The sequence below is a fragment of the Balaenoptera musculus genome, chromosome 2 (genome assembly GCF_009873245.2).
Source record: "Balaenoptera musculus isolate JJ_BM4_2016_0621 chromosome 2, mBalMus1.pri.v3, whole genome shotgun sequence".
Taxonomy (NCBI): domain Eukaryota; kingdom Metazoa; phylum Chordata; class Mammalia; order Artiodactyla; family Balaenopteridae; genus Balaenoptera; species Balaenoptera musculus.
In genome coordinates, this window is record NC_045786.1 from 134,316,078 (window position 1) to 134,343,699 (window position 27,622).

At 39.3% G+C, this 27,622-nt stretch overlaps 1 protein-coding gene across 1 annotated transcript in view; it reads right to left on the reverse strand.

The window, feature by feature from the left end:
* CCDC175 (coiled-coil domain containing 175) overlaps positions 1–27,622 on the reverse strand; it is a 69,568-nt gene that overhangs the window by 4,869 nt on the left and 37,077 nt on the right. Inside the window, exons 12-19 of the mRNA XM_036842728.1 lie at positions 22,084–22,219; positions 21,394–21,525; positions 15,367–15,505; positions 10,017–10,096; positions 8,384–8,536; positions 5,420–5,522; positions 2,016–2,059; positions 544–706 (exon numbers count right to left, since the gene is read on the reverse strand). Of these exons, the coding sequence (XP_036698623.1) occupies positions 544–706; positions 2,016–2,059; positions 5,420–5,522; positions 8,384–8,536; positions 10,017–10,096; positions 15,367–15,505; positions 21,394–21,525; positions 22,084–22,219 (950 nt within the window). The remainder of the gene's footprint in view (positions 1–543; positions 707–2,015; positions 2,060–5,419; positions 5,523–8,383; positions 8,537–10,016; positions 10,097–15,366; positions 15,506–21,393; positions 21,526–22,083; positions 22,220–27,622) is intronic.

A 27,622-nucleotide genomic window follows, 5' to 3' on the forward strand; every position in this document is an offset into this window, starting at 1 on the left:
TAGGGATTGAGGATGAAGGTTGATATTCCTCTGGAGAGCCCAGGTTGCTTGCTCATGAGTCAATCGTGTGGCATAGGATGTGTTATCATCTCAGAAGCCCCAGAAGGCATCACTAGAAAACAGCAACTATTGCTGTCTTTAATGCTGTTGCTGTTTTTAATGCTAAACTCAGCTCAGGAAGAAAAGGGAAAATGATGTTCAATATCTTCTGTTTAAGAACACAAGGAAGTATGTAAAAGAGTTTTAAAAGATTTTAGGAGGAAAATGTTTTAAAAAGTCAGAAAGAAGTTGAGATTCAGTTATTTAGGAGATTCACTCAGATGGAAGGGAGTCTTGCCCAACACTGCTGCATTACCATATTCAACCCCACAAGTGAGAATCAACATTCATTGAACATATGTGACATTATTGAGAATGGATTATTGGGGATAACTAAATTATTGGTTGGCATTCTTTTTTTTTTTTTGCTATTTTAGATGTCACCAGCTACAGTAAAATAGCAGAAAGGTCTTTGTTACCCAAAGCTCTTGAGGTGTTACTTACTGAGAAGGTCTGTCTGCGATTCTTGTTCCATAAGAAAACGCATCTCTTCAATGTCCTCTTGAAGCCAAATACTGATTTGCTCAATTTTTTCATCTCTTTCATACAGCTTCTCTATCAGATTTTTTATTTCTTGCAAGGTCTCATTACCACTCTCTACCAATTCCTTTAAAAAGTAGCATTTGGGGGTATGTGAATATAAATTGCAACAAAATAAATAAAAACATATTTTGTATGAGTGAGTCATGTACAAGACAAAAATACATGGGCAAAATTGGTACTAGTCATGTAAAATAAGTGTCTGTAGACAGCAAATTCACAAGGTTCTGTAAAGGATCTCAGAAAAGTGGATTAGCAAATGAGAAGATTTAGTGGAGTACTCACTGAACTCCAAATTTTAACTGGGTAGGGTAGTGGTGGTGGTATAAAAAAGCCAGCCCATGTTAAGAGCGGCACAGAATTGCAGAGGAGATTCAGCATGGCTTAAAGCTTAAGAGAAAGAACTTTGGAATCAGGCTGGATCTGAGCTTTAAATCCCCACAAGTTCATCAAGTGTTCGGTCTCAGGCAAGTCACTTAACTCTCTGAGCCTCAGCAGCTTCATCTAAAAAAGGCACTACTAACACTTCCCTTGTCCACTGTTTTAAGGGTTAAACAAGGATCACATGTAAACTTTAAATACTTAGAAAGTAGCAGAACCAGGATTTTAAACTACAGCCTACCTCCCTCTAAAGGGGGGAAGGGTTGGAGATGGTGAATGGCTGGTAAAACATGGAGGAGAGATGGAGTTCAGAATTGACAACTTTGTCCTAAAGTGATCTGTGTTCAGTTTGCGCTTGAAAAAAAAAAATGTCATTCCCCCATTCCCACTTTAACTGAAGTGGTAGAGTGGGAAGACAGCTTCCCAAAGGATTAAGATTTCATAGTGATGTTTGGTACTCTTAAAAATAAGACAACAGGCCCAAAATGGAGTCACTTACACTAAACCCCATGTCACCAAACTGCGAGACTTAATTACAGTTTCAGCTCTCTCAGAAATGGAATCTTAAACCAGTCAATCAGGAATCTACCTGATCAGTACTAGTCAGGTAATTTGCCTAGTAGACCCCTGCCATCCCTGAGAGGAAAGTGACCTTGCAACAGCCAACCTGCCTTTTTTGCCTGGAATAACTTCCTTGTTCCTGCTCCCTTCTGACTACAAAAGTCTTTCATTTGTACAGCTCCTCAGAGCTCCTTCCCGTCTGCTAGCTTAAATGATGCCTGATTCATGAAGTGTTGAATAAAGCCAATAAGATCTTTAAAATTTACTCAGTTGAAATTTGTTTTTTAACAGCACAAAGGATACATTTTAGATATGATGATCACACCAGCTCTGTCACTCCCCGCAAATCCTGACCTCTTTCCTTATACACACACTTATTAGGTAGGTAAGTATCCTAGAAATATACTTATGGAGGCAACACAAAAAGAGCTCACCTTAAGTGTAGTCCAAAATTCAGTCCACAAATCCGAATATTGTGCTAAATTAAAGATTTTTAAAATGCAAAAGTTACTGAAATAATTTGAACATTTGTATTCAAGTAACGCTATTTGTTTTTCAAAAATTATTTTTATCTAAAAATTCCTACTTCCAAAATGTCAGAACAACACTTGCCTTCCCACTTTAAACAAGGAGAAAATGGGACTAAACATATAAACAAGTATATTTGTTTCAATATCCAGTTTTCAGATACTGGAGAGTGCGCAGCACAGAACTGTGACACCTGAAAGAAGGGAGAGAAGTGTGGGCCCTATGATCACTGGGCTCTCTGCTGGGGGTGTGAGCAGAGCAAGGCAGTCTCACACAGATACAGAAATCTGCTCAAAGATTAGCAAATCAAATCCAGCAATACATGAAAACAATAATAGCTTTTAACAAGTGGGTTTTATCCCTGGAGGGGAAGATTGGTTTGACATTCCAAAATCAATCAATGCAATTTCCCATACTAACGTCGTAAAGGAGAAATACCACCTGAGCATCTCGGTAGCTGCTTGAGTCACTGAGGTCGTTCACACAGGCACTGCATGCCTACGTGACTGATCCCCTCCAATAAACACCCTGGACATCCAAGCCCCTGTGAGCTCCCCTGCCTAGCACCACTTTGCATGTGTCACACGTCATTGCTGGGGAATTAAGTGCATCTTTGCAACTCCACTGGGAGAGGGTGCCTGCAAGCTTGCACCTGGTTTCCTCCAAGCCCTTTTGCCCTTTGCTGGTTTTACTCAGTACCCTTCACTGTAATAGACAATAACCATAAGGTATAACAACTTCTGAGTCCTGTGAATCCTTCCAGCTAATCATCAAGAATGGGGACGGTCTTGAGGACCTCTAAAACAATACGAAGAGCCGCAAAATCTTGCTGAGAAAAATTAAAGAAGTTCTAAATAAATGGAAATATATACTGTGTTCTTGGATTGGCAGTCTTCATTTTGTTAAGATGTCAATTCTCCCCAAATTGATTTACAGATTCAACACAAACCCAATTAAGATCCCAGCAGGGGTATGTGTGTGTGGTGTGTATAGATTAATAAGCTGATTCTAAAACTTATATGGAAATCAAAAGATCTAAAATAGCCAAAATAATTCTAACAGAGAAGCACAAATGTGGAGAACTTGCATTACGTGATTTCCAGACTGAATATGAAGCTATAGTAACCAGGACAGTGCGACACTGGTGTAAAGTTAGATATTTAGAATAAAGGAACAGACTCATAAAACTGATTTTTTGAAAATGTCGTTTAAGTAATACAGCACTAAAAGGAGAGTCTTTTCAAAAATTGTGCTGGCACAACTGAATATGCATAAGAGAAAACCATGACATTTCAACCCTTACCTCATACCATACGAAAAAGTTAACTTGAAATGAATCAGGGATCTAGACATAAAAGCTAAACTAAAAACTCGTAGAGATTACATAGGAAAAAATCTTTGAGAACTTGGCTTAGACAAAAATGTATTAGACAGGACAGAAAATACTAACCCTAAAAGGCAAACTAGATAAAGCAGTCTTTGTTCAAAAGAAAATTTTTAACTTCTTTTCTAAGACACCATTAAGAAAATGAAAAGTCAAGCCTCAGACTGAAAAAGGACTCATTTCCAAACTATATAATGATTTTAACTCAATAAGAAACCAAAGAGGGACTTCCCTGGTGGTGCAGTGGTTAAGAATCCGCCTGCCAATGCAGGGGACATGGGTTCGAGCCCTGGTCTGGGAAGATCCCACATGCTGCGGAGCAACTAAGCCCGTGTGCCACAACTACTGAGCCTGCACTCTAGAGCCCGCGAGCCACAACTACTGAGCCCACGTGCCACAACTACTGAAGCCCACGTGCCTAGAGCCTGTGCTCCGCAACAAGAGAAGCCACCGCAATGAGAAGCCCGCACACCGCAACGAAGACCCAACGCAGCCAAAAATAAATAAATATAAGACCTTAAAAAAAAAAAAGAAACACAAAGAACACAAAGCAATGTGCAAAAGATTTGGACAGACATGTGGCAGATTGTATTTTCCAGAGATGGCTCCACAATATATTTCATCTCCCATGCTCTTCCCCCAACATGATGCTGACACTCTTCCCATTAGTAGTGATGTCTCTGTCCCCTCCCCTTTTGCCTGGTGACTGCCTCAACCATTAGGACATTGTGGAAGTGGCACTCTGACTACCAAGGTCAAGTCACAACAATGCCGTGAACTTCCACTTTGTTTTCTTGGGATGTTAACTTTGGAACACAGCAGGCCAAGCAGCTACATGCATGGAGTGGCCACGTGGAGGTGTTCTGGTTAACAGTCTCCCCTGAATTCATCTGAGAGCCAGCATCGACACCAGAAGTGTGAGTGAGTGGGTCTTCAGATGATTCCAGTCCCCAGCTGCTGAATTACCCCCCAGCCATCAAGTTGCCCCAGCCGATGTCATGTAGAACAGACAGGAGTTGCCTCCACTAAGTTCTAACCAAACTGACAATTTGTGAGCAAAGTAATTTGTAACTTCATGCTGTAATAGATAATTTGTTCACGACACTTCACAAAAAATGATATATAAGCGGCCAAAAAGCATATGAAAAGATACTTAACAATCTTAGTCAACAGGAAAACTTAGTCAAGAGGAAATACCATTACATGCCTAGTAAATGGCTAAAATGTTAACAATTTTAAGTGTTTTGACAATTTTAATTGTTGGTAAGGATGTGGAGTATCCCATTGAGAGTGGGATGATAAATTTGTACAACTACTTTGGCAAACTGGCCATTTCTTATAAAGTTAAACATGTTACACTAACGGTGTAACCCAGCGATTCCCCTCCTTTGTATTTACCCAAGAGAAATGAAAACAAATATTCTCAAAAACACTTATAAACAAATAGCAACCCCAAACTGGAAATAATCCAAATGTCCTTCATCTAGCGAATGGGTAAACAAAATATGGTATATCCATTTAATGGAACACTACTATACAGCTGTAAAAAAGAGCCAATGATGATATATGCAACAACATGGATGGATCTTAAAAAACAGTTTGCTGACTGAAAGGAGCCAGGTACAAAAGAGTGCACTGTCTATCATTCCATTTATATCTAATCCTTAGGGACAGAAGGCACATCAATGGTTTCTAGGGACTGGAGATAGGGTGGGAAATCAACCACAAAGGGACACAAGGGACGTTTTTCAATGATGAAAATGTTCTATATCTTTCTTGTGGTACTAGTGGTTCTAGTGGTATGTACATTTGTCAAAACACATTGAACTTAAGATGGGTGCATTTTACTATATGCAAACCAGTAAAATTGATTTAAACAAAACTTTATTTTTTATATGTAAAGGTCATTCATGACACATTACTTACTCTGAAGAGCCATCAGCTGAGACGACAGGTCACTTGAGGTGAACATGAGGTCTTCTCCTCCCTTTTTGTGTTGCTCTGTGCTGTTCTTTATGTATGCAATATGCTGGAAATTAAAGGCATGTGCTTGCTTTAAGCCGTTTAATTATAGAAGGTTAATTACCCATGCAGTCACTTAGCAAACATTTATTGATTCCTCCTCTGTGCGACCTACCATTCTAGGTGCAAGGGTAACAGTGGTGAACATAGCCCTTGTTAAGCTTACATTCTGGTGAGGGAGGTAAAGGACACTACTTCCTAGTAAGCATTTCAACACCCAAGTAAACACGGTATTCTGAATTTGCCACAAAAATGAATTAAAAGGTATTCTGCCTAAACACACTGTCTTCACAGGAAAAAAAATTTTTTTTTTTGCAAAATGTGTGTTCAGTACATGTTACAAGGCAGCACTGACGCCTCACTGGAGGCGTTCATAAGACCTCACAGAGATCAAGCCAGGAGAGCCTATGGAATTGCTCACTCTAGTCGGATGTTTCATTGCGTTGGGTGGCAGTGGTAGCAGTGGTTTGGGTGTTAAAGTCATGGCTTTCTGTTCTGACCACCCAATGCTCAGGACCTCTAAAGTCTCTGGGAACTCTGAAAGTATGGGCTTTGGGATATAATGTTGGCACTGGCCCAGTTTCAAGAGAGAAATAGTCAAATACTAGAAAGTACTGATAAAAATCTTAGAAATAGTGTCTGGTACCGTAGGAGAAGTAGACATGGAACTGTTCCACAGGACTGTTTATAAGCATGTGTTAGAGGGTCTCTCACGCAGCCTTGATCTTGTGGCAGTCTTTGCATGGCTTGCTGGCAGGTTTTGCAGTAAACCAAAGTGAAAGTCACCTTAAGCCAAGTCCAAGTCACCATTTTTGCTCTCTTTGAACATGGATCACTGTTCGTAGACTTGCCTAGTTCAGCTGGCCTCTCGTAACTCTCCAACTTTCCTCTCTTAGTCCCCCTTTTTGGTCTCCTCTTCTGTTTACTCTTTAAAAGTTTCTTTCTCCAGAACTCTGTTCACACCTCACTGTTCTCATTCACAATCCCTGAGGAATTTCACCATCTCCCAGGTGTAAATCCTACCTCTATGCTAATGACACCTTGTCAGACTTTTCCTTGGAGCTCCTCACATGGTGTGATTAGGTGCTCTTGCTCTGGGTGACTCTGTATATGTGCCGTGGGTAGATTGTCACACTTAACAACCAAATTGTAATTATCCATTTGTATACCCATCTCCCCAGTTAGACTGTGAGCTTCCTAGGGGCTTGGGACAGTGTCTTACTCATATTTGTATTCACTGTGCCTTCCCTAGAGTTTGGGACTCACTGATGCTTAAAAGGTTTGTTGAATGAAGGGATGTGATCATTAAAACAAAGAGTGGTAAGTGAATAAGATAAACGCATAGGGTCATCCAGGGGCTAGTAGGTGGACCTTGAATCCAAAAACAGAACTTTTAGAATCAGTCTTTAACATAGTCAAAGAGATCTTCCCCTTACTTAGAGTCTTACTGCTGTAGGACTGTTTTTATTTTTTCAGTTATTAAAAATTCAAAAAAAACCCAAAGAGACTCAGTTTCCTAATCTATAAAAGGGACATAATGTAATATCCACATATATTATCCAGGTTATTGTGAGCATCGAGTGGGACTGAACTCCTCTTACATGTGAGGCATTGTGCAAAACTCTTGAAACACATTGATACAGATCCTGACCTTTGAGGTCAATAAGGTTTACCAGAAAAAAATATTTTTTAAATTGCATTTCTTTTGCACTTTCAGTTTACAAAGAAGTCACCTTCATGCTATGAATTTAGGAGTTATTCCCATTTTAAGGGGAGAAAAATGAAGCTCACAAGTTAAGTGATCTGCCCAAAGTCACACAGGGTTACTAGGGAGTGACAGATTCAAATAAGTAACTCAAGTATAAATAAGTAAAATATAATCATTTGAGATTGAGACCTTAATTTTAGGGGTTGGATGAACAAATTCCTTTGCTTTAAAAAAAAGCTGCAATCAATATGAAACAGACAACCTAACTTTTTAAATGGGCACAAGACCTGGACAGGTACTTCACAAAGAGGGTATCCAAGTGGCCAACAACCTATGAATAGGTGCTTCATTAATCATCAGGAAAATGCAAATTAAAACCACCAAGGGACACCTCTATACACCCTCCAGAATGATTAAATTGAAAAAGGCCGAGTTTCATAGAGAATGAGGAACAACTGTGCTCTCATACACTACTGGGGGAGTGGCAGTTTGTGCAACGTCTTTGGGAGACGGGCACTGAGCACTAAAGTGGACCATATGCCTCCCTATGGCTCCAGAATTACACTTGAGATGTTTACCCAAAAGAAATATGCAATTTTATTCACTAAAAAACATGTAGTAGAATGTTCATAGCAACACTCTTTGTAATAGTCCAAATTAGAAACTCTCTAAACCCCCATCAACAGTAGACTGTATAAATAAACTGTAGTATAGTCATACAATGGAATACAATACATACATACAATACAATACAGAACTAAGGAATGAATGAATCATACCTTCACTCAGTAATAAGAATGAACCTCAAAAACATAATGTTGGGCAAAAGAGGGCATATTGTATCATTTCATACATATAATGTTCAAAAACAGGCAAAACTCATCTATGGTATTAGAAGTCAGTATAGCATTACCCTTGTTAGGAGGTTAGTGGCAGGAAGGCACAATAGAAGATATCTGGATTCTGTTGATGCTTTGTTTCTTGATCTAAGTGTTGGTTACCCAGTGTATTCATTAAGCTGTGCACTTATGATTTGGGCACTTTTCTGTGTGTACTTTAAGCTTCACTTAAAAAGTTTTAAGAGTTTTTCTCTCGTAACTAGTGCAGGTGTAGACAATCAACCAAGACCATTGTACAAAGTGAAGTGCGCTTGAACTTACCTCTTTTAATCTTTTATTTTCCAGGAGCAAATCATTTGTTTTTAAATCATGTACATAGATTTCATTTTCTAAGTGCTTTAGAACTTCAAAATGAGCTTTGATTTTATGGCTTTCGTGATCTCTTAATTGTTTTAATTCTTGCTTCACTTTATTCTGCTCAAACATAAAACCCACAATTATTGCATAGAGTTCAACTAGCAGGGCCCCAGTGTATTAGTTTGCCTGGACCACATTCAGAGAGGGGTTCTAATTACAACTGACCCTTGAACAATGCAGGGGTGAGGGGCACAAACCCCTTCCACTCAAAAATCTGCGTGTAACTTTACAGTTGGTCCTCCGTATCCCCAGTTTCACATCCATTGATTGAACCAACCACAGACTGCGTAGTACTGTAGTACTCATTCATTGAAAAAAATCCGCATATAAGTGGACCCACAGAATTCAAACCTATGTTGTTAAAGGGTCAACTGTAACTCCTTGACCATCAGCAGAGGTTATGGACACCTTCCCTTGAAAAACTTTATATAAACTCCAAAGCTAATGGACTCTGGGAAATGAGTCTATGGATCCCAAGTTAAGAGCCAAAGTTGAGTTGTTGAGACAATTTCACAAAATAGAATATACTTTGACATATGAACAACTACCTGGCAAAAATGGGGAAGCAGGGAGTGGAATTTATTGAGGCTCATTCAGTGAGGACTTAATATTTCTCAAAAGAAGAAGAATATTACTTTATGGATTTTTCAGAGTTCTCTACAGTTTTCTCTACTGAATTCTCTAGGCAGTTTTCTATTATTATACTGCTATAAATCACATAATCTTTGTACATTGTATAATCATCCCTAGCAGCATCTTATAAAGAATATGGAATTATATATATAGTATACTTGTAATTTTCCCCTTCATATGTTTCTATTTCCATAATGCACTGAAAGTTACTTTTCAGATCAATGACTCTCAAAGAATGTTTTATTTTTAATTAACCAACTCCACATACATATGTTTATCATTAAGTATTGATTATAAAATTTGAAAAGGTATTAAGCATCTATTCACCTGCTCCCATTTCATTCACCCCCTCCACACCCACAACTTTGGCCCACTTATCCTTGTCTTCATAGGAATTTACCAGAATAACAGATCTGAAAAGAACCTTAGGTAGCATACTCCAATCTCTACCTTTTAAATAAGGAAACTGAATCCTCCCCAGTGATTTTCCAGGTATTTGTTTTGTTTTGTTTTTTTAAATTTTGGCCACGCAGCAAGGCATTTGGGATCTTATTCCCTGACTAGGGATCGAACCTGCACCCTTGGCATTGGAAGGTGGATTCTTAACCACTGGACCACCGGGGAAGTCCCAGGTTACATGTTCATTGCTTCTGAAGTTGCTCTCTCTCTACATACACACACATACACACGCACACACACACAGACGTACATATATGTGTGTGTATATATATATCTATATACATATGTGTATGTTGTGATAAAAAATTTCAAAACATTGATATTAACAGGGTAAGTTTAAAAAATGTGAATTTCTTGAAAACTCTAATGTGCTAGGTAAGTATCACTGTCTGTATATACCAATATTCTAATAAAAGAAAAAAGAATGAATACATTGACTCTTTACCGTGTTGTTAAGGTATCTTAAAAAGTCTCTTGACAATTGAGAAATGTGATCATTCAGTAAATTCTGCTCCTGCTTTTGTGCTATAAAAGAGAGAGAGAGAGAAAAATAAATAACCACCTACAATGTTCTTTAATTAAAAGACAATAATCAAAATAAGACATATGCCTGGTTTTAGAAGCCAAACACTATTATAATGCTTATAACAAAAACTGGAAGTCAGGTGCTCCCCAATGCTGCATCCACCCCTGTGTTTGACTCCTCAGAATCAACCATCTTTAACTCATCTTAACTTTTTCCTCTTACATTTTCTTAAAAATTTGTTTCTTAAAATTTTTTAAGAAACTTTTTAATTTTCTTTCTTAACTTCTTCTGCTCGCTTCCTAACATAGTAGAGGAGGACACAGCCCATTTACCCCCATCCCTACACCTCCCGCCCACACCCGCAGCCTCCATGTCCCCTCCCTCAACCTCCTCGTGAAGTAGTGGATTTTATTTAAATGAATTTTGTTTGGATCATTATGACAATGTAAATATTATTCACTGATGAGACAACCAGTGTAGTATGATTACACTTCCTTTCTTATATAGTTTCTTGTTTTTCCTGGAGGTAAAAATTACCTCACTTTTTAAAAAAATTGCTTGGTTTTCCATGTACATGTCATTAATTCATATCAAAATCTATAACAGAATTGTAAAATCTTTCTGAACATTACTTCCCACGAGGTCAAACACATTAGGTAATCCATCAGTTCCCTTTCTTTGCCCTCTCCCACTACCTTCTGTACATTTTTCTTTAGTCCTGCCACAAAGCTGACCTCCTGGGACTTCCCTCTGCATCTCTCTCATGTTGGGCCTCCTGCTTTCTGAATCTCATACCTTCTTCTTTCTCTTGATTTATTTCCTCTGTTTGTTGAAGCAAATTTTATGTAGCTTCCTGAGACAGAGTAAATGAGATCTTGTATATCTAAATATATCTCTATTCTAAATCTATACTTGACTGGTAGTTTGGATGGGTATCTAATGTTGGAAATTATTTTCTCTCAAAATTTTGAGGGCAATGTCTTCTAAATTCTATTATGATATTGCTGTTAAGAAGTCTGAGACCTGGGGCAACAAATTCCCAGTTGGTTAGCTGAGGCTTTTTGCATCTACATCTCAGTCTACTTCTCCTTCTATTAATAATTCTATTAGCTATTATGAGATGGGCCAACATCTTTATGAGAATGGCCATAATAACTTACTCATAGAGTGATTCATCCTAACAATACTTGCTGAGCAATTCTGTTACTTTCCCCCTCCTTTTCCCACATGTCAATTCCTAATAAATGTCTTATACTCTAAATTCCATCTCAATCTCTTTCTCTGGAGAACTCAACCTGCAGCAAATTTAATTGGAATAGTGCCAAACTTATCAATTAATTGTGAAAAACTGACTTTCTTTTAATTCAGTTTTCTCATTTAGGAATAGGAGATGTCTCTAAATTTATTCAAGTCTTCTTATATATTTCTTAGCAAACCTCTCTTCATATAGAGTTTACAGATTTCTTTTTAAGGTTTTTCATGGTTTTCTTATATTTGTGGCTATTATTGATTTCTCTATTGAATAAAGCTCTTTCATTATAAAAAAAAAAAGAAGTCTGAAACCATTCTGATACTAATCTTTTGTGTGAGATCTGCTTTTTCTCTCTAGAAGCTTTTAGGATCTTCTCTTTTTTTTTTTCTCCTGAAATCCATCAGTGATGTAGCTTAATGTCTTTTCTTTCATATATTGTACTGGGGATTGACAGGCCCTTTAAGGCCCTTTCAGGCCCTTTAAAATAGGAAGTTCATATTCTCCAGTTCTGAGAAATATGTTTGTAATATTTCATTGATAACTTTATACTTCCCATTTTTTTTCTGGTCTCTTTTTCTGGCCTTCCTGTTAGTCAGATATTTGACACCTCAGAACAGTTTTATAATTTCCTTACCATTTTATCCTGTTATCTCCTTATTTTTTGTTCTATTTTTGGAGAGGTTTCCTTAACTTTTCTTATAATCCTCTTACTGAATTCTAAAATTTTAGTTGCTATATTTTTTATTTTTAAGAGTTCTTTTTTGTTCTTTGTTCTTTCTTTTAAGCATCTTGTTCTTTTTTCATAAATGCAATATCTTATTTTATTTCTCTAAGAATATACTTTAAAATTCTACGGCCATACCACCCTGAATGCACCTGATCTCGTCTGCACATTCAATTTTGAGATGCATTCTTACAAGCTAGTGGTTCTTGAACTTGTCTGCATATAACAATCACTTGGGGAGCATTAAAAAAATTCTGGCCACACCCAGACCAATTAAATCAAATCTTTAGTGGGTAGAACCAGACATTGGAGTTTATTAAAACGCTACAGGTGATTTCGATGTGCAGAGAATCAGTGCCTTAGGACAGAGGTTCTCAAAATTGGCTACATGTTGCACTCACCTGGATATTTTGTGCAACTTCCTAAACCAAGCCACCCCAGACCAGTTAAGCCCCAGGGTCTGGTGGTCCATGGGACATAGGCCTTCACATTTGTGAAACTTCTCAAGTGACTGCAGTGTGCAGTCAGAATTGAGAGCCAGTGCTTTAGGGCTCAGCCCAGGTGTCTCTCCCTCCTGGAAGCCCCTCATAATACACCCCCTCCCCCAAGGATGGGTCAGGAGCCCCTCCTCAGAATTTCCACAATGCCCTGTGCAAGCCTGCACTATCTCTCTGTCTAGTGATCTATGATATGTCTGTCCTCACCCACATCATTAAGCTGGGAGCTCCTAGAGAGTAGGAATTGCTTTACAGTAATTTCCTTTGTCTTCCTTGTGTCTCCCACAATGCCTGGCATATAAAATGTACTTGAGAGTTTAAAAAAAAAAAAAAAAGAATATACTTTAAGATATATTCTCTATACTAGAGAGAACATATATTCTGAACAATATACAGAGAATATATACGTATTATATATAATAATATAGAGAGAATATATACTCCCTGAGAATTTATCTTTAAAAGTATTCTTATGTTATTTGTGTTTATGTTTCCACCAAGTTCTGTTTTTCTATCTGCTTTAGTTTATGTCATTCATGCTGGAGTTTTTCCTGAGATGTCTGGTGATCTTTGACTATCTAATCCTACTTAAGGGTGAGGGACTAAAAGGTTTGGTTCCTCGGTGGACTTCACTGTACAGTGATCAGGAAGTGATCACCCATTTTGTTGGGGGGCTCTCAAATGTTAGATTCTGTGGAGCTCTTTGAAACTGTTCAATGTCCTTGGGGAAGAATCCAACCATCTTCAGGGTGGGGAAGGGATCACAGAAGAGTTATAACACAACTGGCTGGCAGCCTTCATCAAGCTGAGCAGTAGAAGGGGGTCTCAGAACAGCACCTGTCTTCTGCACTCAGCCATATCTGATATCCTGAAGTTTAGAACCCTCTTGCCCAATTTCTCTTCTGGCATTGTGGAGGAGTAGTCAGTCAGTGGCATAGAAGAGGACATTTGACCTGGGGGTCCAACTGCTCACTATAAAGACTTTCAGCTAATCTTCAGCCCCATGACTCATCTCAGGCTTCACAGTATCCCTGTCCTCCAATGTCCAAGACTTCCCTGGTCCTGAGGAGAGAACTTCTTGTCCTCATGCTATGCTTCTCTGTGAGCACTTGCTAGTTAAACTTCATCTTCTGCTAATACCTCTATCCAATTACACCTTCCAACAATTTGCTGTTATTTATTATCTGTTGATGTCTTCTCTGCCAGTCTCTTTGTACTTGTGGGTTTATATCTTTAAATAAATCTTTTGCACATATTTTATGAAGTTCTATTAGGGAGCAAAGATAGATGCATGTGTTTTATCCATCATATTTAATCACAAGTCACAACATTATTCTTTATGTGTACTGAGCCTTTATATTCTACCCTCTGTAAGTCTCACTCCTGGCAGGTGAAGTATATTTTCCTACTCTCTGAAGTACATTGCTCTTATGTCCCCTTTCCTTCTTTTCTCCTGCCTTCCTCTCTTTTCTCTACTTTCTTCAGTATTTTATCCCTTTTCTTTGACTTAAGAGAATCAGTTCTTGCAATATACTGCAATATACTGCAATATATTTCTTATTTTTATACTCATAGTGTTTCTTATATCCTCCACCCAGTGCAAGAAGGGATGAAGGCAGGGTGGGGGAGTAGAAAATTGGGAACAGAGTACATATATGTTGCAAGTCTTGGTAAAAGTGGTAAAAAACCAAGAAAACCTAACTGAGTTGACTAAATGAAAATGTGGCAAAAGTGGAAAATCAACTGAGGAATGGGAACCAGACCCAGGTACTTTTTCTTATAATATTCTTATATTCTTAAAAATCCACCTTCCTTGAAAATTATCACTATTCACTTTGAATATTTATTATCTGTTTATTTCATATTTGACCATATTGGGTTTCCATATGACTACTCTGTTTTGACACACTGCTTTAATTCCTATCCCCATATTCATCTTTACCAGCTGGTCAGTCCCGCCACAGTGCACATTTTTTACTCCCATTCCAGTAAAAAATGTGCACATTTTCTGTAATTTTGGTCCTGGCCTGATTCCAATGGCACTTCTTCCATCATCTAGAAGACAGAAGTTCTAGAAGTTGTCCTGCTTAATAACCTAAATCCTTGGATAATGATCCTTTACTCCCCAAATTCAAAACAAGACTCACACCTCTAGGGATGGATCTGGATCTGTGAAATTTGGGGTTCAGGGTTAGATGACCACATCCAATTTTTGTGGAGAAAATAATTATTTTTTATATTAAACACACACATGGTGTGCCATGTAATAAAACACAAAATATGCATACTTTCAGACACATTTCATCTTCTCTATGAAGCCCCCAGATCTGAGACAAGCTGTTATCTATCCCTGCCTTAGGGGCAGATTAGTGAAAAAAATCTAAGGAGTACATACCTTATAAATGATTAAAGTCATAGCTGGAAAATGATTAAAGTCAAGCTGTAAATTCATGTTAAGAAACAAAAAATTTTTCACATGGCAGGAGATAAAGGAGTTGGTTCTACCCTTGCCAAGTACAGAGAGAAATGATATAATATAGTTGCTACTAATTCTTAATGTTAAACAGTTTTAAAAGAGAAAAGGAGAAATTTGACAAGAGTTAACAGTAAGATTGTGGTGCAGAGAAGAGGAAATTAGTAGAAGAGGCAAAAACTAGAGAATAGAGAGTTAAAGGTGATGGGAGAAGTTGGGAGAATTTCACCATTGCCTTGTGATGAATGATCCACTTTGTGTTAGCAGACACAGTGAAATCCTTACCTGGGCTGGAGTTCAATTACTAAGTGCTTCATATGTACCTGTAAGAATATCAACGAGATTTTCAAATTGTCTGTTTTTGTCCATGTATTCTTCTTCTGCCACCTGAAGCTGTGGAAGACACTCGACTAGTTCACCTTCCTTTTCTTTGTTAATTTGTGTTTCCTCAGCGAATCTTTGCTTTAAAGACAGTAAAGCTGATTGTGAGGTATGATTCTGGAGAATTCACACAGCATTCTAGAGTAGAGGGTAAGTTCTTTGGTGGGGAAAGTTCTGTCTGTCTTGGACTCCTCTTATCCTAAGGTGCATAGCAAGGTATCTGGGGCTTCCCTGGTGGCGCAGTGGTTGAGAATCTGCCTGCCAATGCAGGGGACACGGGTTCGAGCCCTGGTCTGGGAAGATCCCACGTGCCGCGGAGCAACTAGGCCCGTGAGCCACAATTACTGAGCCTGCGCGTCTGGAGCCTGTGCTCCGCAACAAGAGAGGCCGCGATAATGAGAGGCCCGCGCACCGCGATGGAGAGTGGCCCCCACTTGCCGCAACTAGAGAAAGCCCTCGCACAGAAACGAAGACCCAACACAGCCATGAATAAATAAATAAATAAATAAATAAACAAACAAACAAACAAACAAACCCAAAAGTTAAAAAAAAAAAAAGTTACTAATCGCTGCATATTACAGGGAAACAAAGACTGGCCAGATGTTTCAAACACAGGGTTTATTTATTTTTTTTAAAAAAAGAAATGTATCTGGCACATACTAGATATTTAATAAATATTTGTTGGCTCACTCACTGACTCTCTGGCAATCTATACTGTTAGGAGATTAAATTCACTGGGCTCTCCAAAGATCCTTTCAGTTCTATAGCTGTACTGCTATGATTCTATTACTGCTACCTAATGTGTACCCCAAAAACATATTTGAGAAACTTTCTCTTGATTGATATTTTATGAAAAAAACAAAACAAAACCAGGCAGCAAAATAAAATATACACCAGCTCTAAGAAATGTGGATGTAAGTAAGAAATGGGAAGGGGGTAGAAATAAATGGATATGATACTACAATAAATGGGTTAAAAGTGCCGAAAGCAAAACATAAAAATGCCTGCTTATTTATTCAAACTCAGGTTTTATTTAGTTTCATGTGGAATATAGTTGAATCTCTCTTGGAAAGTCAGGGTGGATTTAAAATAGTGACTAAGGCAAAGACAGCCAACTGACATTTACTATCCACTCTCCTGTCCTTCGATATCAGGACTCTTTGAGTTTTAGCTGAGCATATGGCTGCCAACTAGAGTGATTTCTCAGCTTCCCTTGCAGGTGGGTGTGACCAATGAGTTTGTGAGCGAAAGTGGGGTGTGCCATTTCTGGGTCCTGACCCTGCAACAGGAAGGGGTATGTGCCCCCTGGGTCCTTCCTCCTTCCCCTGGCTGGAAGAGGATGAGAATGGAAGCTGCCGCTTGGACCCACAGATGTTAGTCTCATGCCGAGGGTGGCAGAGCTACCCTTCCAGCCCTCCACCCCTTCCCTTCAGCCTATACCGGGAAAGAGAAATAAACATCTCTCTTCTGTAATGACCATGTCAGAAGTATCTGAGTATCTGTCTTAAATAGATACTCAGACTCAAAGATTTAAACTGGCCATAACTGACCCAGTTTACTCTTAAAAACTTTTATTTTTATCTAAGTTGCATACACATATAATTTAAAGGAAACCCTGAGGGCCAGCAGAGCAATGCCAGACATGCTTCCCCAGCGGGAGATGCCCTCACAAAATAGCCTACCAGAGGCTAGTTTCCATTGACCCCACCAAAGCGGTAACTTAGTGCAAGAGAAGGAGATCCACAGGGGTAGATGTGAAGGACTCCCTGGCCTAGAAGCCCCATGTTTAAATTGGAACCAACATCTCTTGGGCATACCTTCTAGGTCCATACAAGGGACGTGCCCATTTAAAAGAGGCACCAAATCCAGGAAAGCCCGATGCTCTCGTTTCCCGCTAGTTATTCTCCTGGTCAAGATGCAGCATACTAATAAAGGGTTCTTCTATATAAGCAATGTTGCCTGATAATACAACTGATAATCCACCTTTATCAGGCTACTAGGGGAAGAGCCAGAAAGTTACGCCAAGGTCAATTTCCCAGTAAAGGATAGAGGATTGTTAACCCTTTAGTACACAACTTGCTTATGTTCACTGCATTTTGGCATCTCTTTGATAGAGCACCTTACTCGCACCCTAATTAATACAGTGATATGCTGTCCCATTCCAAATTACCATTAGAACCCTTATGAATAATACAGAAAGACAAAAACATACATAAAACACCGTAATATAAAAATATTACTATGCAGAATCAGGAGTAAATTCTCCAGACTGCAGTATTAAGAAACCCATATCTATACTATATTCTGTAAAAAAAAAGAATGGCCTGGGGGGATAAGGAGGCATGTGAAGGCATTCATTCATTCCCATTGCCTGCACAAGGCTGAGGCTGCCAGCACCACCCTGACAAGAAACGACGCTCTTGTTTTATGCTTGGAGTCAGGGTTTGGGTATCAGATGCTGCTGCAGCTCAGGCAAGGTGGTGTTTGCTGGCTCAGCTTCTTGGAGTTGGGTGACCTGTCAGGCCCACAGCTTCCTCAGATCATTCAAATCTTCCCTCAGCTTCCCTGAGTCCTGAGCCACGTGCATACATAGCCCAGTGATGAAAGGCTCCGGCTTCTGCTGCAATTTCTGGGGGTTGAAGCCTTGGAAAGGAGAGAGGCCAATGCAGGTACCAGTCCAAGCTCACGAGTTCCGCTCATCCTGCGACTTCCAGTTTGACCTTGCTTTCTCCACTTCCTGCCCATCTTTCCTTCCCAACTGCCTACCCTGCTGCCTTTGGGCCCCGGCTCCAGATGTAAAGCTGAAAGACTCACTAGACTACATAACGAACTCCCACAATGGCAGAACGTCAAATCCTCTAATAAACCCCTTTCCTGGTAGCTCTGTTTCTCTGACTGAACCTTGCCAGATACGGGGCTGAAGGACCCAGCAGATCCAACTGTGATCAATGTGTCAGTGCTAGATCCGAGTGATGCAGAAGGCTTTGCAAGCTCTGATAGGAACATTGTAGCGGAGGCCCCTGGGTATCAGAGCCAAGTCTATAGAAGACTTAGTCACAGCACCGCCTAGAAGAAAACACCTCTCAAGATTTGGAAGTTTACATTCTGAACCAGTGACTAATATTCAGGGCTGTTTTCCCTGGGAATTTTGGGTCAGGGGCCCAAGTAGCCGTGGGCTTTCTCACTATTAAACCTAATGATTTTGCTTTCCCTCCCTGTGAATTTGGGCTCTGTCAGTCCGGAGATCTTACTACTGGTGAGAAGAATGATTCTATCAAGGGTACAATACTGGTTCCATAAACCAAAATCTGAGGGTGTTTCCTCTCCATTTTGGGCTCCTCATGCCACTGAACTAAAGGTAGAAATGGGATTCCAATGTGCCCAGGGTTGTTGATGATGATTTTCAAGGGGAAAAGGGATTTATAATAATGTCGCACAGGCTGCCATCTGTCCCTGACTTTGTGTAAATGAGGCACAGGTGGACGGAGTCCTGCAGGGAGCACACAGCCTGGCAAGCAGACTGTCTGCAGAAATTTTCTCATCTGCAGTCTTATACTTCTAATTTACTTATTTTGCCTAATTTCATTGTACAAGCTTGAATGCAATGTTAAATGGTGTCCTTGTCTTATTCCTGACTCTAAGAGGATTGCCCTCATTCGTTTACCATGAAGTACGACTGGTAAACTCCGTCAGCTCTATTTCAAAAAACGTCTGAGATGCTGACTACTTCCAACTGCCTCCTCAGTTATCGTTCTGGTTCAAGCTACTTGAACCACTTGGCGTATTGCTCTAGCTTGCTAATTGGTCTTTCTGCATCCACCAGTGCTTTCCTAAATTCTGCTCAACATAGCAGCTAGAGTGATCCTATTTAAATGAAAATCAGATTATTTCAGAATAAATAATCTTCACTCAGAACCTTCTATTGGCTTCCCAGCCCATGCAGAGTGAAAGACAAAGTTCTCACAAGGTGTGGCAAGCCTGGGGATGCCCCTTTTAGATCTACCCTCAAGGAAGAATTCACTGTCCTGTGGCAAGGGGTGTGGTTAGCTGACAGTCTCCAGTGTGGTTGGCTCCTTCAGAGTGGCCTTGGCTATCTAGCCAAGACCATGCTCTTTGAGGGGCGGCCTCCAACTAACTATGTGAGCAAAGAGATGGTACAAGGGTAGAGCCCTTTCTGCCCAAGGCACGCCTCTTCTAATGGACGATCCTTGCTCTGGAGTTCCCCGGAGAGTTTGCAGTTTACATAATGGTCCCTGCCCAGTCCTTTCATAGGCATTACACCCTAATAAACCTTTGCACTCCTAATTCCATGTCAGCATCTGCTTCTGGAAGATGAGTCCCTAGAACCTCCAGCACTCTCCCCCATCTCTGCTGCAGACACACTGCCTCCTTGTCATTCCTCAAATAGGACAGTCCTGCCTCAGAACCTGCATGCTCAGCGTGTCCTCTGCCTGCAGCCACCTTCTCCAGATATCTGCATATCACACTTCCTCATAGCCTTTGGGGCTGTACCCTTCTCTGATTCCCTGTTTAAAATGGCACACAGACCGCATTACATACACTCACCCTATCCCACTTCCCCGTTTTATTTTCTCTAGAGCATTTATCACCACTGAATATATTACATGTTCTACTGTTTATCTTGTTATTTTCAATCTCCCCAACCCCACTGGAATGTAAGCTTCATAAGGCTTCTGTTTCTTTCCCCCTTTTTAAAAATTTCTAGTTTTCAGCCTCTAGAAAAATACTGGGTACCCACACATGCTACAACCAATGGAGAAATGCTTTCCGCCTTGCTTCTTCCTTCTGTTCCTCCTAATTTTGTATAGGTTTGTGCAATGTTTTCTTTCCCTGGTTTGTTCCCTGAGTTGTGCCAGTTCCCATTTCCCCTCTTCCTATTTCTGGCCATCCCCTTCTGACGTCTCTTCCCTGAGTTCCTATATTTCCATATTGCTAATCTTCCTTGGCACTTCTATGAAATAATTTTTTTCTGAATTCATGGAGGGATGTTGAGTCACAGTTTTCATCTGTTCCAGCACCATTTTTCTGAGCGTTCTTCATTTGATGGAAAGTTTCATTGCCCCTTCACTTGTTTTTCTCATAGTATTTTTGTGTGTAAGACATATCTGCTTCTTTTTTGCTATTTACATTAGAAAGAATTGGCTTTTTCTGGGACCAGTTATCTGCAGAGGGTTTCTGCAGGACGTGGCAGGGTGTGTGTGGTGGGAGGAAGAGTGGGCTTGGACCAGGGTAAGATCTAAACTTTGAAATGTAAGGCTCCCTACTCCCTTGCCTTCAAATAAAGCTTCTCTTTGGGGTAGTCAGGCCTTTTTTTTCCCTCTTCAAACTGAATCAAGTTCAGGAAGCCTTCTGCTACCATCTCTTTTCCCCCCAGCTACTCTTCCAATGGTGGTCTCCAAGAAACATGCCCTTGTCTATCAAGGTAACACCATCACCTTGAAAAGGTTTGTTTTCTGCTGTGTTTCCAGAGACCTAGCCACTCTGGGCCTCCTGGGTCCTTGCAGTGACTTTTCTCTCCACTTCCCCCATCATCGCTGCTCTATTCTACCTCAGGTCAGCCCTTGGCAGTTCCCAGGTCAGTGCCATGCCCTGTCTTTAAGGAGGACTTCTGAGATTGGCCTTCTTGGTCTCCCTCACCCTTCATTACTCTCTCCAGCCTCTCCTGTTCCGGCTCTGCATGGTTTTACCCAACACTCCACCTGTCTCCATGGATTTTGCCAGCACTTCCACAAAACTTGGAGTGTGTGATTTTTTTTTTTTTTAACTGAAAACATATTTCTTTTTGTTCTATTTCGTTTTTAGAAAAAGAAGAAAGATTCAGAATTTAATTGTAGTCTTGTTTATACTAGAAGATTTACTTTACTTCTAACTGATTAAAATAGCATGAAATACACCCTCCCCTGCATATCACCATCTAAAATTATTCTTAGACGTAAAATAAAATTTACCTCATACTTGCTCAACTCTCGAATTAACTTTTTTTCTTTGGCAACAAATTCCTCTTCCTCTTGTTTTAATTCTAATGTAAGTTGTTCAATCTGTGCCAAAAACTCATTGATCTCATTTTCTCTGAAACTGGTCTAATTAGGGGAAATAAATGAGGATTTATCATTTGTTTTGTAGCAGTCAGTATTACATTTTCAAACAGCCAGGTAAATTAATATTTCTGTGCATGAGACTTGGCTCTGATTTCAGGTTATATTATTTCTCAGTAACCACTGAGGGGGATCTTATTTTCCCTCCAGAGATTAATTTCTTCACCAAACAATAGCTATAAATGACATGAGGAAATGGGGAATGGGAGTAGTAGGGGATGGAGGGTAGGCAGAGGATAAATATAGGAGCTAAATAAATGATGTTTAGTCTCCTTATTTTTAGATAGTTTCCCTAAACACTATCTTCAAGTTTCAGTTACATGCTTCAAGAGCATATTCTGGAGAGAATTGCTACTTTGCTAAATTCCTATAGTTAATACACAGCAATTGGCTACATTTCTCAAGAAAGTTACATAATTCACTCTAAACATGAAATCAGCAGAAAGCAAAATACCTTTTAATAAGGTAAGGTTTAATGAAATACTGAAGAATTACTGACATGCAATATAGGGAGTAAATACTAAGTTCCTTGAGTTCCTTTACCTCTTGTAATAATTCACTGCGTCTAAGTTCAGCATCCTGAATTTTATCTATAATTTCTTGTATTTCAGCCCTTATCATGTTGGTCCAACGTGCATGTTTTTTTAGCAAACAAGCTATTTTCCACTGAGTTATAATACTAGAGATTAGAACAAAAAGAATTATCATCAAATTGACATCACAGTTTACTGAAAAGATGAAGGAATTCAAAACAAAACAAATCCTACTATGATTATATAAAATTGTTTGTGCCATTGATGATGTAGACTAGACATGTTAGCTGAAAAAATAAGACAAAACATTAACTGCCTCAATGCCATCTCTGCAAGTTGCTTCACATTAAGTTGTGTCAGTACATCCAACAGGACAGTGGACAAACCACACTTTACCTAGAGCTTGCCTCCTCTAGGTAAAGGAGAGAAATGGGGAAGGCTCGGGGGTGTTTGAAAAAGAAGAGTCCCAGACAGAAATAGTAAAAGAATTACCTAAACTACTCAAAGTGCTAGTAAGAAATTTCAAGCTTCTAGGTTCTCAAATTTTTCTCTCCATTACAACGTAAAAAAGCTATATAACTAGAGAAGAGTAAAAATGTGCAATTGGAGTCTTAAAAATAATATTATAATAAAGACAACAATAATAAAATATAGCTATGTTTCTGCAAGTGCTTTCTAGGTGCCAGGCACTGAGCTACATACTGTACGTCGATCATCTCATTTACCATTCACAGCAACCTTACAAAGCGGGTGCTACTATCATTCCTCACTTTATAGGGATGGGAGCGGAGAGATTATTAAATAACTTAGCCCCGGCCACAGAGCCGATAAGAGGCAGAGCAAATAAAGTAGTCCATCTGTAGAGCAAACAAAGTAGTCCATCTGTAGAGTACTTAACCACTCTCCTCTGTCCCTGCACATCACCTTCCTTACTGGTACACATAGGAGCATGGATGAGCAAAGAGGCATTGCATATCTTGGCAATTTTACTCTTTGGTGACTTCACATAATTGGAATGAAAAACTTTGTTTCTGTTCAATGCCAAAAAAATCAAACTAACAAACACATCTAGATCCAAGAAAACTCACACAATTTAATTTGGGGAAATAATTTCCTTGGACTCTAGCAAGCAACAAGCACTCTGACATCCTTCCAACTTTGGGGCACTGTTAATTAAGATAACATATACTGAGATTGGTTCAAGATGGCAGAGTAGAAGGACCTGCACTCACTCCCTCTTGTGAGAGCACCGGAATCACAATTAACTGCTGAACAATCATCAACAGGAAGACACCGGAACTCACCAAAAAAGATACCCCACATCAAAGACAAAGGAGAAGCCACAATGAGACGGTAGGAGGGACGTAATCAAATAAAATCAAATCCCATAACCATTGGGTGGGTGACTCACAAACTGGAGAACAATTATACTACAGAAGTCCACCCACTGGAGTGAAGGTTCTGAGCCCCACGTCAGGCTTCCCAACCTGGGGATACGGCAATGGGAGGAGGAATTCCCAGAGAATCTGACTTTGAAGGCTAGCAGGATTTGATTGCAGGACTTCAACAGGACTGGGGGAAACAGAGACTCCACTCTTGGAGGGCACACACAAAGAAGTGTGCACATCAGGACTCAGGGGAAAGGAGCAGTGACCCCACAGGAGACTGAACCAGACCCACCTGCTAGTGTTGGAGGGTCTCCTCCAGAGGTCGGGTGGGGGGATGTGGCTCACTGCAGGGACAAGGACAATGGCAGCAGAAGTTCTAGGAAGTACTCCTTGGTGTGAACCCTCCCAGAGTCCGCCATTAGCCCAACCAAAGAGCCTGCAGGCTCACGTGCTGAGTCACCTCAGGGCAAACAACCAACAGGGAGGGAACTCAGCCCCACCCATCAGCAGACAAGGGGATTAAAGTTTTTCTGAGCTCTGCCCATCAGAGCAACAACCAGCTCTACCCACAACCAGTCCCTCCCATCAGGAAGTTTGCACAAGCCTCTTAGAAAGCCTCATCTACCAGAGGACAGACAGCAGAAACAAGAAGAACTACAGTCTTGAAGACTGTGGAACAAAAACCACATTCACAGAAAAACAGACAAAATGAAAAGGCAAAGGACTATGCACCAGTTGAAGGAACAAGATAAAACCCCAGAAAAACAACTAAACAAAGTGGAGATAGGCAACCTTCCAGAAAAAGAATTCAGAATAATGATAGTGAAGATGATCCAGAACCTCGGAAAAAGAATGGAGGCAAAGATCGAGAAGATGCAAGAAATGTTTAACAAAGACTTAGAAGAATTAAACAACAAACACCTAGAAGAATTAAAGAACAAACAAACAGAGATGAACAATACAATAACTGAAATGAAAAATACACTAAAAGGAATCAATAGCAGAATAACTGAGGCAGAAGAACAGATAAGTGACCTGGACGACAGAATGGTGGAATTCACTGCCACGGAACAGAATAGAGAAAAAAGAATGAAAAGAAATAAAGACAGCCTAAGAGACCTCTGGGACAACATTAAATGCAACATTCACATTATAGGGGTCCCAGAAAGAGAAGACAGACAGAAAGGACCCAAGAAAATACTTCAAGAGATTATAGTCGAAAACTTCCCTAACGTGGGAAAGGAAATAGTCACCCAAGTCCAGAAGCACAGAGTCCCAGGCAGGATAAACCCAAGGAGAAACACACTGAGACACATAGTAATCAAACTGACAGAAATTAAAGACAAAAAAAAACTATTAAAAGCAACAAGGGAAAAAGGACAAATAACATACAAGGGAAGTCCCATAAGGTTAACAGCTGATTTCTCAGCAGGAACTCTACAAGCCAGAAGGGAGTGGCATGATATATTTAAAGTGATGAAAGGGAAGAATGTACAACCAAGATTAATCTACTTGGTAAGGATCACATTCAGATTCAATAAAGAAATCAAAAGCTTTACAGACAAGCAAAAGCTAAGAGAATTCAGCACCACCAATCCAGATCTACAACAAATGCTAAAGGAACTTCTCTAAGTGGGAAACACAAGAGAAGAAAAGGACCTACAAAAACAAACCCAAAACAATTAAGAAAATGGTAATAGGAACATACATATCAATAATTACCTTAAATGTGAATGGATTAAATGCTCCAACCAAAAGACACAGGCTTGCTGAATAGATACAAAAACAAGGCCCATATACATGCTGTCTACAAGAAGCCCACTTCAGACCTAGGGACACATAAAGACTGAAAGTGAGGGGATGGAAAAAGATATTGCATGCAAATGGAAATCAAAAGAAAGCTGGAGAAACAATACTCATATCAGATAAAGTAGACTTTAAAATAAAGAATGTTACAAGAGACAAGAAAGGACACTACATAATGATCAAGGGATCAATCCAAGAAGAAAATATAACAATTATAAATAAATATGCACCAACATAGAAGCACCTCAATACATAAGGCAACAGCTAACAGCTATAAAAGAGGAAATTGACAATAACACAGTAATAGTGGGGGACTTTAACACCTCACTTACACCAATGGACAGATCATCCAGACAGAAAATTAATAAGGAAACACAAGCTTTAAATGACACAATAGACCAGAGAGATTTCATTGATATTTATAGGACATTCCATCCAAAAACAGCAGATTGCACTTTCTTCTCAAGTGCACACAGAACATTCTCCAGGATAGATCACATCTTGGGTCACAAATCAGGCCTTGGTAAATTTAATAAAACTGAAATCATATCAAGCATCTTTTCTGACCACAACGCTATGAGATTAAAAATCAATTACAGGGAAAAAAACGTAAAAAACACAAACACATGGAGGCTAAACAATACGTTACTAAATAACCAAGAGATCACTGAAGAAATCAAAGAGGAAATCAAAAAATACCTAGAGATAAATGACAACGAAAACACGATGATCCAAAACCTATGAGATGCAGCAAAAGCAGTTCTAAGAGGGAAGTTTATAGCAATACAATCCTACCTCAAGAAACAAGAAACATCTCAAATAAACTAACCTTACACCTAAAGGAACTAGAGAATGCAAAACAAACAAAACTCAAAGTTAGTAGAAGGAAAGAAATCATAAAGATCAGAGCAGAAATAAATGAAATAGAAACAAAGAAAACAATAGCACAGATCAATGAAACTAAAAGCTGGTTATGTGAGAAGATAAACAAAATTGATAAATCTTTAGCCAGACTCATCAAGAAAAAGAAGGAGAGGACTCAAATCAATAAAATTAGAAATGAAAAAGGAGAAGTTACAATGAACATTGCAGAAATACAAAGCATCCTAAGAGAATACTACAAGCAACTCTATGCCAATAAAATGGACGACCTGGAAGAAATGCTTAGAAAGGTATAACCTTCCAAGACTGAACCACAAAGAAATAGAAAATATGAACAGACCAAGTAATGAAATTGAACCTGTGATCTAAAATCTTCCAACAAACAAAAGCCCAGGACCAGATGGCTTCACAGGTGAATTCTATAAAGCATTTAGAGAAGAGCTAACACCCATCCTTCTCAAACTCTTCCAAAAAATTGCAGAGGAAGGAACACTCCCAAACTCATTCTACAAGGCCACTATCACCCTGATACCAAAACCAGACAAAGATACTACAAAAACAGAAAATTACAGACCAATATCACTGATGAATATAGATGCAAAAATCCTCAACAAAATACTAGCAAACAGAATCCAACAACACATTAAAAGGATCATACACCATGATCAAGTGGGAATTATCCCAGGGATGCAAGGATTCTTCAATATATGCAAATCAATCAATGTGATACACCATATTAGCAAATTGAAGAATAAAAACCATATGGTCATCTCAATAGATGCAGAAAAAACTTTTGACAAAATTCATCACCCATTTATGATAAGAACTCCCCAGAAAGTGGGCATAGAGGGAACCTACCTCAACATAATAAAGGCCATATACAACAAACCCACAGCAAACATCATTCTTAAGGGTGAAAAACTGAAAGCATTTCCTCTAAGATCAGGGACAAGACAAGGATGTCCCTCTCGTCACTATTATTCAACGTAGTTTTGGAAGTCCTAGCCACGGCAATCAGAGAACAAAAAGAAATCAAAGGAATACAAATTGGAAAAGAAGAAGTAAAACTGTCACTGTTTGCAGATGACATGGTACTATACATAGAGAATCCTAAAGATGCCACGAGAAAACTACTAGAGCTAATCAATGAATTTGGTAAAGTTGCAGGACACAGAATTAATGCACAGAAATCTCTTGCATTCCTATATGCTAACAACAAAGTATCAGAAAGAGAAAGTAAGGAAACAATACCATTCACCATTGCAACAAAAAGAATAAAATACTTAGGAATGAACCTACCTAAGGAAGTAAAATACCTGTACTCAGAAAACTATAAGATACTGAGGAAAGAAATCAAAGATGACACAAACAGAAGGAGAGATACACCGTGTTCTTGGATTGGAAGAATCAATATTGTGAAAATGACTATACTACCCAAAGCAATCTAAAGATTCAATGCAATCCCTATCAAAT